At 35.3% G+C, this 15,000-nt stretch overlaps 1 protein-coding gene across 2 annotated transcripts in view; it reads right to left on the bottom strand.

The window, feature by feature from the left end:
- Window positions 1–13,043: 13,043 nt before the first annotated feature.
- Window positions 13,044–15,000, bottom strand: part of LOC137658532 (tyrosine-protein kinase transmembrane receptor Ror2-like) — a 59,242-nt gene continuing 57,285 nt past the window's right edge. For both annotated transcript variants that reach the window (XM_068393333.1, XM_068393332.1), the window contains one exon: window positions 13,044–14,304. In XM_068393333.1, the coding sequence (XP_068249434.1) occupies window positions 13,402–14,304 (903 nt within the window). In that variant the 3' untranslated portion in view covers window positions 13,044–13,401. The remainder of the gene's footprint in view (window positions 14,305–15,000) is intronic.

The raw sequence follows: 15,000 nt of genomic DNA, 5'->3' as shown, positions 1-15,000 counted from the left end.
CAGGCTGACATGAGTCTTTTTATAGTTTAAATATGACATATCTGTTTTTGACGTTGTTAATAGTTTATATAGGACATATCTATTTTGACGTTATTGTTTCTAGAATGATTTATTGTTAATTTATTCTCATCATTTATTTATTTCCTTTCCTCACTGGGTTATTTTTCCCTATTGGAGCCCTTGGGCTTATAGCATCTTGCTTTTCCAACTAGGGTTGTAGCTTGGCTAGTAATAATAATAATAATAATATATACATTATATATGTATAATACAGTATATATATATATATATATATATATATAGTGTACACAACCTGCCAAAAATGATGGCACATGCACACAGATTCAACCCTTCCCATTTCCTAACTATCACATGGCAGTTTGGGCAACTTGTGGGAGATTGTGGTTTCTGAGTGGTTACTGCTCGGTGACAATAAAGAAATATGTATATAGATTTATATCTATAACCAGACTCTTGCTCTTTATATTATAGATTAATATATTTTAGAGACAAGTCAATATTCAGTCTAAGTAAGGATCTTCTGTTTGAACAACAAACTACACTAATCTTATCAATATTTTAATTCCTCTTAGAGAAAACTCTTCCTTTTAATATCATTATTTTTTACTAAAGGTACTTGGACATTCATTGTATGAGCTTTTTATGAATGATTAAACGTATTCTTTGTTATAAGTTTACTAGCTTGTAATTTCTCTCCCTTTACCACTGATTTAAAAACTTTTAGTTGGATTTTAAAAACTTATTTATGCTGTTGATACACTGGCCATTATCCATTGTAAAAATAATTTCCTGTTTGTATGAGTGGCTAGGTATTGACATCTAAGAACTACTTTCAAGAGTGAGAGAAGAGATTACAGGATATACAAACTTTTTTAAATTTAAGAAATGTATTGCTGAAGGTTGGAATGTTACAGAACCAAGCTGGACGTATAAATCTTTGACACAAAATCTTCCGGTAAAAAATATCAGTATACTAAATCTAAATTTCAACATCAAACATAAATTGGTTCCGCTATGAAAATGTTCTGACTAGTGTAAATTATTGGGAACTTCTGTTTACTAGACATTTGACATGAGTCACTTGCAAGTATACCTAGGTATACAGTAGTACTCTGGGTGTGTGTATAAATTACATTAATCATATAAACAATAAATTAGCATACAAAAATACTCCACACTGACACTGATTTGTACATAGCAATGATTTAGTTTTTTGCAACTCAATTTGTAATATTCTACTGATTCCCACATGAATTCTCAAGTGTACCATACCTTTACCTTGGTGAAAGGAATGAGCACTTATGTTCTTAGACAGATTAACCACATTAAGTGCTACGCTATCTTGAATCCTTTAGAAAACATGATAGGTAATTTTATTAAGATGTCAGTACATCCCAAAAGCCTGCTTAGGGAGGCATTCAAGTGTTTTATATACAGTAGTTACACACATCAAAAATGCAAATCACTGTAAAATCAAATTTTTTTTGCAGTCACCATTCCGAAGCAGATCTCTTACGTAAGCTAACTGTAAGCTATTCACAACATCCAAGTAAATTTACACTTATAAAACTGCAAATCATGTCATTCATGTTTTTGTTATTTTCTGAAATAGTATTAATAACCACAAGGTAGTTTGGCACAAAGTTCTTTTCCATGAAAAATTGCTGCAGATTGATTATATTAAAATTTACTAGATGAAAATTCATACACTCTTTTGAGAAATATTGTATTACTGTTAGATAGTACTGTACAGTACAGTATATTAAATATGGATGACATAAATGCTTTTAAAGTAATTTTTCTTAAAGGAAGAAGCATCATGCTTTTCTTTGTAAACACCATCAAAAATTTTTAACATGTAAAAAATATCTCATTTTAATCTTTTCACTAGTGAAGGTTTGGCAGAAAAAAAGTAATTTACAACAGACAATACATGAAAATGTATTTGAAAAATCATTACACCACCTTTGGTCCTTAATCTAATTTTTCTTTATATTCAGTTTTAGGAGTTGCATTAATGATGTAGTCAGGCTGGCAATATGTGAAATGCTGTTCAAAGCTGAAGCAAAAGCGAATCCAAAACAATGTTTACAAAACGATATATGATAATAAACACTGACCTGTTCTTCAATCTATTTCAATTAGAATGAATAAAGAACCCAATCATTACAACACTCAGTAAACACAACAATTGCTAAGTATTCTATTGTGTTCCAAATGTGCACAGACCTTAATTTACCACCCACCAGCTGGTCCCTTTTAATGTGGAATGCTGTTTTTGACCACACTTCAAACAAAAATATGATCAGGCAAGGAAAGAAAATAACTTGTGTTATCTCCTACTGTGTGAGAAAAGGTAACAAGACTTTTCTTAACAATATTGTGTTACCATGCAATGTGGTCTTATATGTACTTACAAAAATAAACCCCTGAAGTTTGGAAGGCATCTTATAACTGTATGTTACCTAATTTTCCCAAACAAAAGAGAACTAGAGGACTAGAAAAACAAATTCCCGTCGTCACCTAAATAGAGGCAATTAAATTACTTAAAAGTTAAAAGATTACAGTACATCAAATCATTATTTGTTAAATACTGTTCAATTGTGCAACACAGTTTCAGAACATACCATAAAAGCATAGCCAAAATTAAAAAAAAATCTTTCTTCAAAGCTTGAATATGTCTTGAGGAGATTTCAAAAGTAGACCAAGTAATAGACTCAAAATTTCCAAACCAAATAATTTTAAAATGCTGCTAATCATAACATACATAATGAAATTCTGTTAAGATACCAGGAAATGGAAATATTTTTATTACAAATTCTGAATTTTTCATCATGCCTCTGTACATTTGTTTATGGTTTTAGCTTTTCATGTTATGATTGGAAAACATGAATGATTGTTAGTCTGATAGAAGCTTATGCAACCACTTGTTTATTGTTCACCCCACAATATCAACATACAGGTATTTATGAAAAAAATATATATATATTTTCTTGCATTCCAGTAGCTGGCTTTGTCAAATAAATTCTTTAATATCCAATTAAACTAAATCTATCTTAAATATGGTGTGTTTCAGTTAGACTGACTTTAGTCAAGCTTTATAATTAATACTTTTAATATTAGGAGTGTAGTTTCCAAGGTGTTCTAATAATCATGGATTTCAATGTTAAAAAATTATCCCTTGATTAAAGAATTTTTTTACAAGTTTCTACTGTGGGGTCTGTTACATTTTCCCTCCTTAGACCTTGAAGACTATCTAGTGTCTTACCAAGTGCCACTGAATAATAAAGTTTGAATTTTACAGAAAAATAAATCTAATATTATTAAAGTGAGGTTTGTGTTGTATGATAGTACTTTTCGGATACTATTGACAACCAAGAAAATGCATTAAAATGTTTTATTTAAATTAGAAAATACTGTAATTAGTAATAAAATTATCTATATAAATAGACTTAAGATTGGTTTATTTAGTCATAAATAAATGAAAATTACCTTATATTTAAACTCCCAGAGCAACAAAATTTGCAGATTACCATCATGAATGCTACAGCGGAGGGGATAATGTACCAAGTGTGTAGGTACTTTATTTTGTATCAGTGGTAGATTCAAGCCTATAATAGCTTATGCCACTTTTACATGCAGTGAAGCCACTTAGTTAAATAGCCTTGTCAGTCTTATGAAGAAATGCAACAAAATCACAGTTTATGGCCAGATTTAGTACATTACCAATTTATGAAAATTTGAGTTACAAAATCACACAATATAAACTTCTATATAACAACATCAATAATTCAAGATCTCGAACCTTGGTCACATAATTTTAACTTTACATTTTGCAGCTATTATTATGTGACAAGTTTACAGATGTTAATTACCTATAGAATTACTGTACTATAACAGTTTTCTTAATACACCCATTTGACTTATCAAAAAAATTCTCCTGCTACATTAGCCTTTCAATTCTAAGCATATATAATTTTAGAAAACCATATTATGATTGAAAAACAATGATAGACATAAAAAGGAGGTCCCATTTCAAGATTTTGGTCAACACACTACAAAGCCATCATGAAAATCGGCAATTATGAGAATGATATGGAATAGCATTACACAACATTTGAATCTCCCAGTATACCAATCACATTTTAATTTGCTCATTCTTTTAAATTGCATCTAAATGAGAAATAAATTTATCTCCAATGAAACACATGGTAGCTGCTAGTGAACACACCCAATACTTAGCCATGAAGATCTAAAAAAAAAAAAAATCTTCAAATTTTATAATGTTTAGAGAAGTACATAAAGGCTTCATTTTTCCCATTTTAGTTTTACATAATGACAGCATACTTTGTTCCATCATGTTTTTGAACTACAGGTATTTCATTTAATAGCCCATAATTTTTCATTAACTAGGAGAAACTTTTATTTATTTATTTTCTCAGCATTGTGATTTATTACAATTTCTCTTATTGCTGCCATGTAAATATTCAACTGTTCTTACCATTTTATGCATCACTCTCATATTTCCTCAGTGATGAAGTTTCTGGTTTTCAAGCTATTTTCCAATATACTATACTGTAGTTAGCTTTACTGGAAGTTCAAAACTTACTGTGTTTAAAATTACAGTACTTGAAGGTTTTTGTTTATCTTTTCATCATATTAGCATTGAACACTTTTATTCTACTACAATTTCAAATTTTTGTAGATTTACTTTAATCACTGAATTAGTAAGGAAAAATAATTAGGAAGATGAATTTCACATTCCCTTCTTGTGATTTTTTCAGTTGCTTCCTGCTTTCTATTTTTGTTTTTGTTTATAATGCTTTTATCATTATGGTATATGTCAAGAACCTAAAATTGATAGTGTCAAATATTTTAATTCGCCTGTTTATTAGTTATATAATATAAAAGGGAACAGTTAATGCTGTACATTATCCTACAGGCAGAAATTCCCTCTTAACTATCTCAAATTAGATTGGTACGTCAATTCAAATTGCTTGCTTCCTGTTTAGAACTTAGCCATATGCTTCATATTGTGCTTGTATTGTCCTTTAAAATCCAGTCTGAGGAAAATTATAAGCATGCTATTTATTTTTATGAACCTTCCCTGATGTTTATATTGCTTTTGTCTATGGAAGCTGGAATGTTGACGTAAATCCTTAAAATTAATAAGTTTTCTATTTTTTCCTTCTGATATACTCATGTCTTTAATAAAGCAATGAGACTTGCCAGTATCTACCAGCAATAAAATGTTGCACATGTATTGCTTCTTTTAATTTTCAAAGTCGACAAGGGAACAATAAGGCATGCTTTGCTACTCCAGATGTCAGGATTTTTGTTTTTGTACCACTCTACTGTTGAGCATAAGAATTGTTTTTGAGTGATTATGATCCACATTCTCTTCATGTCTCGAGCCTGGTTTAATTTCTCAAGTTAGTGAATCTTGTGAGGGGTGCATAGTTCTTACTGTTTCTCTCTGGGAAGCATGTTTCATGATCAAATTAAATCTCACATGATCAGATTAAAGTTCAAAGGGTTAAAGAAAGCTGCTTTTAGTTTGGGAATTCCAGAGAAGGCTAATCAACTTGTTTGTAAAGGGAATTATGACAATAATGCCATTCCAGATTTTAACTTTGCTATATTAAGAGTTTAAAGTCATTCGATTTTTTTGTGGCAGCTCATAAGGCCATTAAATTTTAGATTCAGGGTAATATTTCAGTCCTCGCCAGCCCTGTTTCAAACCCTAGCCTAACTCAAGTGGTACCTCGTGGTTTTAGTGTACCATTCGATAAATGTTCTGATGGTACACGGCACATCCCAGGTTGGACATCTTCTCATAGAGCATTGAATTCTTTATTTACTTTGGAACCTGCTACAAAACCCTCACACTCCCACATTTCTAGCAGCTCTTTTAGACATTTAGAATTTGCAAAGCATTAGACCAAAATAATTGCCTGGATCTTTATAACCTTCCTCTTGCTAAAGTAAATACCTCTAAGCAACTGCTTAACCATTACAGTATTTGCCTAGATGGTAGTATGGATATAATATCACACTTCTTAATGAAATAAGCACTCGTTGACACACTTTTTATTATGGGATTGGCTAAAATGTTTTCATTTTTTAAAGGAACGTTTAATTTGATCTTGGGTCAGTCCCTTAAATCTTCATCATAATGCTGGTCCACATTTACATACGTCAAGTTTTCTATGATTCGGAGTTCTATTGCACATGATGAATATATATTTTGGACATTCGTTGAAAAGGTTGCAGATTCAACTTGTTGCTGATATACATTGAAACGTATGCAGATTCAACTTGTTGCTCAGGTTTCTAAATATGTTGGGATTCATGGTCTGTGTGTATAAAGGTATGTTCTTTTTCCAATTCAGAAAACTCCTCATTTGAGGAAGTTCCCTTTTGGGTTTTTCTGATGGAAAAGAGGATTCAATCTTGCCTTTCTAGCAATTAAAATTATGAAGTCTCTCGCAATTCAAATATGGAGAGATTTTAATGGACCATGACATCTTTAGGAGAAATTTGTTCCAGTAGGCACCTTACTGTGAGACTTTTTTAATTTCATTTCTATCTTAAATGCAGCAAGATGTATCAACTAGACACACACTCGTTTCTGGTGATGAAGAACCAGATTTAACCACTAAGTTGTGGGGCTGATCTTTTGTTTTTTCCTTGTAGATGATACCAAACCTGTCTGTTTATGGATCCCTCCCAAGGGGTAACATCCAATCCTTGTACTGAATATAAGGAAAAAATATCTCATTGGGACATATTTGATAAGAATACGGTATGCCTTCCTTTTTATTATTGAGGGAAACTCAAACATTTAGAAAAATATAAAGCTACGTCCGCCAGTATAGGGCTGACCAAGTTAGACATGTTTGCAACCTTCACTAAACAAAAGTATAGCGAAGTTTTTATTTGCCCTGGAGGATAATTGCCCTTTTATAAGACTGGTCAAGCCTCAATCTTTACACCTTTCCATCTGTAGACACGATTCAAATTAAAAAAAGTTTGTAAACAGCAGGATGGTACTCATGCTACATTTTGGCCACAAATGGGATACTGTAGTTCACTGTTCTTTGGCCTGTTATCAGAGTGCTTTTAGACACTGGTAAGTCTCATTGCTTTACTAGAAGGAACAAAAATGATAAATTTCTTAATTTTTAGTAACCTCAACATTCCAAGCTTCCAGAGACAAAAGCACTGGGATATTTTTCATATTGGAGCCCTTGGGCTTATAGCATCCTGTTTTTCTGATTATGGTTGTACATTAGCTAGTTTTTGACATTGTCACTGTGGACCCATTTTGAGAGAGGGAGTGAGTCTTGCATGGTGTGACTATTATTATTCTTTGTTACAATTATTTATTTAATCTGTCCTAATTTCAATGAAAATGGCTGCATGGTGCCAGCCAGTCAATAAGCTAATATAGAAAAAAAGGAAACAATACAAACTACAGTACTCTATAAAATTGTTGCGTTATTTAATTTGAACTGCAGAATCCGTTACTTTGTCATATCGTAACTGTTCAAGTTTGGGATAAGGAGGTAAACTACTCACTTTAACCATAAACCAGTAGTTACAAAAATGGGTAGCATAATTCTCAAAAATTCATAACTTCCTCTACCGATTAGAAAATGCCTTTACGATACTATTTAGTGATGCCTTTTCTTCTGAACATAAAAAAATTATCCCCAATGAAAACAAGAAGAAAACTATAAATTTGAGAATACAATGTACAGTTTTTTTTATAACTTGGCAATTGTCAATTGAATGTGAAACACTAAAATTCAAAATGCTTCACTTATTTATCTTCAAATTAGTCTCATATGTTTATTTGTTCCCAGTACATTACATTAAAACTACTCCTCTGTACATACAAATGTAAGTATAATCATACATACAAGTGCTGTAATAGTTTGGGAATTAACTTCATACACCATACTGTACACTAAAACACTTTCATAGGAGTTAAAAAAAAAAAAAGGTTTTAAAAAAATTCATTCATACTTCAAATAGCTACTCTGATGCACCTATGAAAAAATTCTCATTTTTCAAAGTATATTATGAAAAAAATTCTGATTTTCAAAGTATATAAAAAGAAAATCTAAATTTTAATACCCAATATAAAAACTATTGAATGCCAATTTAACAAATCAGTGTTAAACAAAGCTGCCTTAAAAACCACTATCAGTAGTATAATATTTACAGTACACACATTTTAATTTACATGCCAGTACCTTACATAGAATTTTTAAACACAAGACTTACCTGGTAGTTATGTATATAGCTTACGTCCCTCACGTCACGACAGAAAAATTAAAAAAACTTTCGCCGATTGGATAGCCAGGTGTATCACTTGTGCGCCCCTAGCGAGGTATCTAGAAACCATCCCATGGATATCCATATTTTCCCTGTTGCCTTAGTGATAACATCGATGGAATTCTTACTCGCTGTAATCTGTATACTGTATTACAGTTATTTTGGTGATGCACTATTTACTTTCTCTTCGCTGATTGGGTATTGTTTTTGCTGAGTGTTAGTGTTTTAAAATCATGGGTAGACTTTGCACAGGTAGGTTGGGAGTTCTTTCTTCCTACCGTAAACTAACGTAAACACACTTTGAAACATGATGGCGTACATCGTTTCCGCAAATCTATGACGTCACACTCGTGTGACGTAAGCTATTGCGTCACAATCGTGTGACGTAAGCTATTGCGTCACAATCGTGTGACGTAGCTACATAGTGCTACGTAGTATGTTGTTATTCTTTTCTTTGCACTCGTAAAGAATGAAAGAAATTCTTACTTTTAATAAGTATTTTACTTGTAATATAAAAGACTATACAGTATTATTTTTAAGAGAATTTTTGTGTTTTTAGTATTCATTCTTTTAATCACTGATCTATTTTTTAAGATTAATAGAATAGCGTATTGTTAATTTTTACGCTGCGCAGTCTCATGAGAATCGATTCAGTTCCAACAATTCTTCGATATTTTTTTTTGTTGGGATGCCAGTATTTTTCATATATACACGTTTATATTCCAATTAAAAGTGAAATAAACCGCTATTTTTGGAACCCTTTTAATTAAGAGTTCTTTACTTATACATACGTGATCGCTATATCTGTTCATTTTTAGCGTAACAAATCATTATTTTTGGGAATCTTTAAGAATTAAGGGTTGTTTACACACACACACACACACATATATATATATATATATATATATATATATATATATATATATATATATATATATATATATATATATATATATATATATATATATTCTTTATTCCTATATCTTTTCACCTAATATTTTATATAGGATTCAATACCAATTGCATTTTCATTCAAGCCAAAGAGTTTAAAAATGCAAGTTTTTAATGCTAAATTAGTGCAGTGAATTTTATTCAATACAGTGGAGGGTGCTTCTGTTCGGACCTGTCGTTATCCTAGCCTTAGACCTCTTTCAAGCTCCCGGACCCAGGGGAGAAGTAAAGTCGATCGGCTAAAGGAAGGGAGAGGCATTAGCCTGGCGCCGAGCATCTTGTAAGACCCGAACAGAAGTCCCCTCGAGAGTTCCTGTTGACGATTCCTGGAACGCTCGCCCTCGCCGTAGGTAAGGCGAGGTTTAAGTGTTTTCTAACATCAAGTGGCCAAGCGCGAGCGTCGTCCTTCCAGGCGAGCGACAAGCGCCAGGCAGACTGAGCGTGATGGAGTGCACCAGGAGGCTGAGCGTGATAGCGCGGGCCAGGCAGCTGAGCATAGTGGCGCGCGCCAGGCAACTGAGCATGGTGGCGCGCGCCAGTCGGCTGAGCGTGACGCCTCGCGTTAAGCTAAACGTGACGCCGAACAACAGAGCGTTGGACATCGAGCGGCGCTACGCCTGACATCCAGCAAGGCTAGCTACTAACACTGCTGTAAGAGTTTGACATGATGTTTATAACTTAGTGCAACTTCTTAGTTTCTCTTGTTCGATGATCGACCGTTCTAGACGCGATCGACATGGTTCCGAGCGTCTGAATCGCGAGTGTTTTTTTTTATTCGCGAGCGTTCCGGTTGTCGTTGCCAGAACCCTCGCCCTTGCATGGGATAGTCTCATACTAACACTGCTGTTTGAGTCTTGTATTGCATCACATATTCTGATAATAGCAATACTATAACCTATATAAACACGGTTTTCTGTCCCAGAGCGCCAGTCAGCCATGAGAACCCTCTGAATGGAACTCTTTAAACCGTACGCGCCGAGCAGCATAATGTAGATCATTTTGTTAGATCGCTCGGCGCCTAGTCTTTCAGGACGTTCGGCGCCTCGTCTTTCAAGACACTCGGCGCCACATCTTACAAGACGCTCGGCGTCACGTCTGTCAGGAAGTTCGGTGCCACGTCTTTCAGGACGTTCGGCGCCACGTCTTTCAGGACGTTCGGCGCCACGTCTTTCAGGACATTCGGCGCCACGTCTTTCAGGACGTTCGGCGCCACGTCTTTCAGGACGCTCGGCGCCACGTCTTACAGGACGATTGGCGCCTCATTTTCCAGGACGATCGGTGCCACGTCTTACAGGCCTTTCAGCGCCACGTCTTATAGAGGTTCGGCATCATGCTCTGTTGCCTGCTCGGCACCACGCCTTTCAGGACGTTTGGCGCCACTCTTCCAGGCGCCACGTCTTACACGTTCGACGTCTTAACATCTCACCTTAGAACAGTGCAAGCCATCTTGAATCTTTCTTTGAGATCCTTGATTATCTCTGTTCATCCTAGTTTTCCTGGACCGGGGCTCGTTTCCCGGCCAGTCGGAAGCTAGAAGTTGTTTTATCCTTTTGTGATATTTCTTCGTCCGCTCCTTTTCATCCTCAATCATTTTGGGACAAGAAGATCTTGAGTCCTTATGCATCTTTTTCGGATGCCATAAGATGCCTTCAGTGGTGGAACGATCCAGTCTATTCCAGTAGGTTCCAACCAAGAATCAGGCGTCCTCCAGGAGTTCCCCCCCTCCTTTTGGAACAAAGGACCTTAAGCCTTGTGTTGTGTTCCGTTACCTCGACTTTGAGGTGGAAGCAACACTAGGCTGTTGGCAAGTCAATGCCGATTTACCACAGCATTTGTTTTCTTTGCCAAGCAGGGCGGAACTCACTCGAGTCCCTTTACGGGACAGCGAGGAGTCTTTTCTCTGGGCAAGGAGAAGAATGTATCCTTCTGTAACGTTCATTCAGGGGGAAAAGAAGTTTGGCAGACTATCTCAGCTGGATAATGGACCCTCCATCGAGAAGTCTACAAGAATCTGTGGCCTACTTCAAGTCGTCCTTATATAGAATTTTTCACAGAGATTCTGGAGTGGATAGTAAACTCTCCTAGGAGTCTTCCTTTTAGTGTAATTTTTCTCAGACTCCTCCCTTAGAAAAGTACTTTTTATAAGAGCTTTAAAGACTTCTACCTCCAGGATTTGTCAATCCATATGGGAGGTTTTAGAGAATGGTTCAGAATCAACCCTGTTTTCTCTTCCAGTATCTCTACAGCTTAGTTGCTGTTTTACTGTTGTCACTTCGAAGGAAACGCAATTGTGCATCTTCTTCCATCAAAGAATGCAGGAGTGTGTTTACGACTGTAGTCAGGCACAGTATCTTGCCTTTCGTTTGATATAGTCCTACAGGAACTTCTCAAATTGTTTGAAACATCTAATCAACAAGGACTCGCCAGTTTGGAGTCTGGATATAATCCTAAAGTTCCTTATGAGTGACAAGCTTGTCCACTTGCATTTCTTCTTCATTTTTAGGACCTCATGATGAATTCTTGTCTTGTTAGTCCCACGACAACTAAAAGTATCAGTGGATTCATGCGTTTTGTAAAATGTTGGCTTTCGAGATAACGAAGCTATCTGTTCATTGCAGTTAGGCTTTCTCACTGAGAATGACCACCCTTTTCAACCTTAATCCAAGGCTTTTGAGTTTGCGACTTTCGGATATGGTTAGAGAAGGGTTGGAGGGAGTCCTGTGTCCAGTAAGAACCCTGTAGTTCTTCCTGGGCAGAAGGAAGAGTTACGAGCAAGTCGAAGCTCTTTGGGGCTCGATTAAGTAGCCCTCGTTACAGATGTCAAGAATGTCCTTTCATTTTTCGTCAGACTCTTATAGGAGAGGCTAGTGCGATTTACAGTGAGACTTGTCTCTAATTTTTTAGGTCAAGAAACATTAAGTTAGTGCTGTAACAACTTCAGTGGCCTTCAAGCAGAATGGATTGTGACAAGAGCTTTTTGGACACAACCTTTTGGAAGAGTAAATCTGTTTTCACTTCACACTTTTTGAATCATGTCCAGACTCTTTATGAGGACGGATACTCTCTGGGACCATTCGTGACAGCGGGTGCAGTAGTGGGGGAGGAACCCTCCACTAAGTTCCCATATCCTAATACCTTTTCTTCTCATGGAACTCTTATATTTTTATGCTTGTTGTGGCGATTGCGACAGTCGCCCACAATCATTGATTTTAGTCAGATGTTCTATTTGTTCCTTGAGAATGCCCAGAACAAGGTTATTGGAAGAGGTACTGTCACATAGAGTTTTTTAGACCGTTTTGACAACTCCTAGAGGTCTTCAGCCCCCTGGGTGGATTGCTGGATCTCATAAGGAAAGTGGACATAATGAAAGATTCATTGAAGTCGACTTCCTTATCAGGTACAAACCCTTAAGTTTGTTTTTTAACGCTTAAGTAAAATTCCATCTATATCGGCAGTCTCTAACCCTCCACCAAAGGTGTTAATCAGCTATATACATAACTACCAGGTAAGTCTTATGTTTAAAAATGTTATTTTCATTATAAAATAAAGTTTTGAACATACTTACCTAGTAGTTATGTATAATTAAATATCCCCCCTCCTCCCCTCTAGAGACTAGAAGCATGGAAAATATGGATATCCATGGGATGGTTTCTAGATACCTCCCTAGGGGCGCACAGGTGATACACCTGGCTATCCAATCAGCGATTGGCACGAGTTTTTTTAATTTTTCTGTCGTGACGTCAGTGACGTAAGCTTTATACATAACTACCAGGTAAGTATGTTCAAAAATTTATTTTATAATGAAAATAACATTTTGTGCTTTCACAAAACAGTGAATGTCATTACACATTATTACTGTAAAGTAACATAATCTTCTTTCATCAAATATAAATGAAATTAAATTACAATGTATGTAAAAAAAGTAACTAAATTCTAAAAATACTTTAAAACTAATATTGGTTGAAATCCATATAAATACTGGCCCATATTTAATAACTAGTGTCATCAAATTTTAAAATCGCTTAATGAGATTCACTTCACTATACAATCTACCTATATACAATAAGATTTCAATTAATGTGCTTTTCATACTTGCTGAACGCTAGGTTCTGGCGCACAGGAGCATGGGCGGGGGGTGGCAGGAGCTGAGCTTGACATGGCAGAACTAGGAGGTGGAAATGGAACACTCACTGGACGCCCAGCAGATAAGTCTGTTAATGCCTTATGTATTATGAGGAATGAGGGTCTATCATGCGGACGACGCTGCCAACACCATGTCATAATTGCAAAAGCATCTGGTGGACAGTGTTCTGGGCTTGATAGGATACCACCTTCCTTCAAAAAACATACTACCTCTTCATGAGTCATTCCATAATAAGGCTGTAATGCAAAAGAAAATATTTCCCATAAACAAACCCCAAATGCCCACACATCACTTTCTACTGTGTATTTATTATATAAAATGCTCTCCAGGGGCATCCACCTAATGGGTATTGCATCACTGTCATCACCACGGTAGTAATCAGCAATATAAATCTTCTGTGATAACCCAAAGTCTGCAATCTTTACTGTCATGTCCTCTCCAATTAAACAATTTCGCGTTGCAAGGTCACGATGCACAAATTTACGATCAGACAAATAGACCATTCCATCAGCAATTTGTGTTGCAACCCACAACATATCCTTATAATTAAGTTTTGTGTCACTAAATGTATCCCCATTAGATGACCTCACAATGTAATTTGTTGGAGAACATGACCTTAAAAACTCATTTAGATCCCCACGACCCATGTATTCAAAAAGAAGGCACATGGGCCTTCCAACAGCACAGACACCAAGTAGTCTGACAATGTTTGGATGATCAAATTCTGCAAGAATACAAGCTTCTCTTTCAAAATCGCCCAGCATGTCTTCAGATGCTTCCTCCTTGAGTACTTTGACAGCAACCATTGTCAACTCCTCCCCTGGTAAAAGACCAGGTGCTCTACCCTGAAAGAGACAAAAAATATTAATGAGAACCCAAAGTTTTATAATGTATTGCAAAATATTCAGACCATATGTGGGTAGTCTGTTTAAATAACCAAGTAAAAAGTACATGCAGTAATTTTATCATAAAGGGGAAGTTGGGGACAAAAATAAAACCACTGCCTTGGGCACAGAACACCTTATTTACTTTCATTACTAATACTGTATGCAAGTGTAGAATGTTAACTTACATGCTTTATGATAACTAACCTTTTAATTTAACTAGCTACATGAAACTGTGTAGTTTAATTCTCTCATCATATAAATATTAAATCTCACTATCAAATGAGAAATCTTTATTTCAACATAGTCGAGGTAGCATAGAGGGTAGGTATTTTCATCCACCACGACCGTTTATTAGTAAGGCATAATTTTTAATAGTTGTAACATTATTGGTCTGCTTCTTCTGCAAAGTATAGCTAACATCATTGAGAATCTTAGATTAACATTTCTTCTTTATTACATGGAGTACTTCAATAATTGGTAGGAAACTTAGAAATGCCAAAGCTATCCTAAGAAGCTGCTTACATGAAGCAGTACTGTAATTCCTTTCAGTTATTTTACTGAATTTTATGAGGTTTTCTAACCAAAAGAGTAGTTTTACACTTGCAAAATTAATGTCCAACTTTCAACTTTCTACTTGATAGGAAAATGTTTCAC

This window comes from Palaemon carinicauda, chromosome 19 (assembly GCF_036898095.1).
Source record: "Palaemon carinicauda isolate YSFRI2023 chromosome 19, ASM3689809v2, whole genome shotgun sequence".
In the NCBI taxonomy this organism is placed as follows: Eukaryota; Metazoa; Arthropoda; class Malacostraca; order Decapoda; family Palaemonidae; genus Palaemon; species Palaemon carinicauda.
Note: the sequence above shows the minus strand (reverse complement) of the source record. Positions and strands in the feature narration are given on the sequence as shown.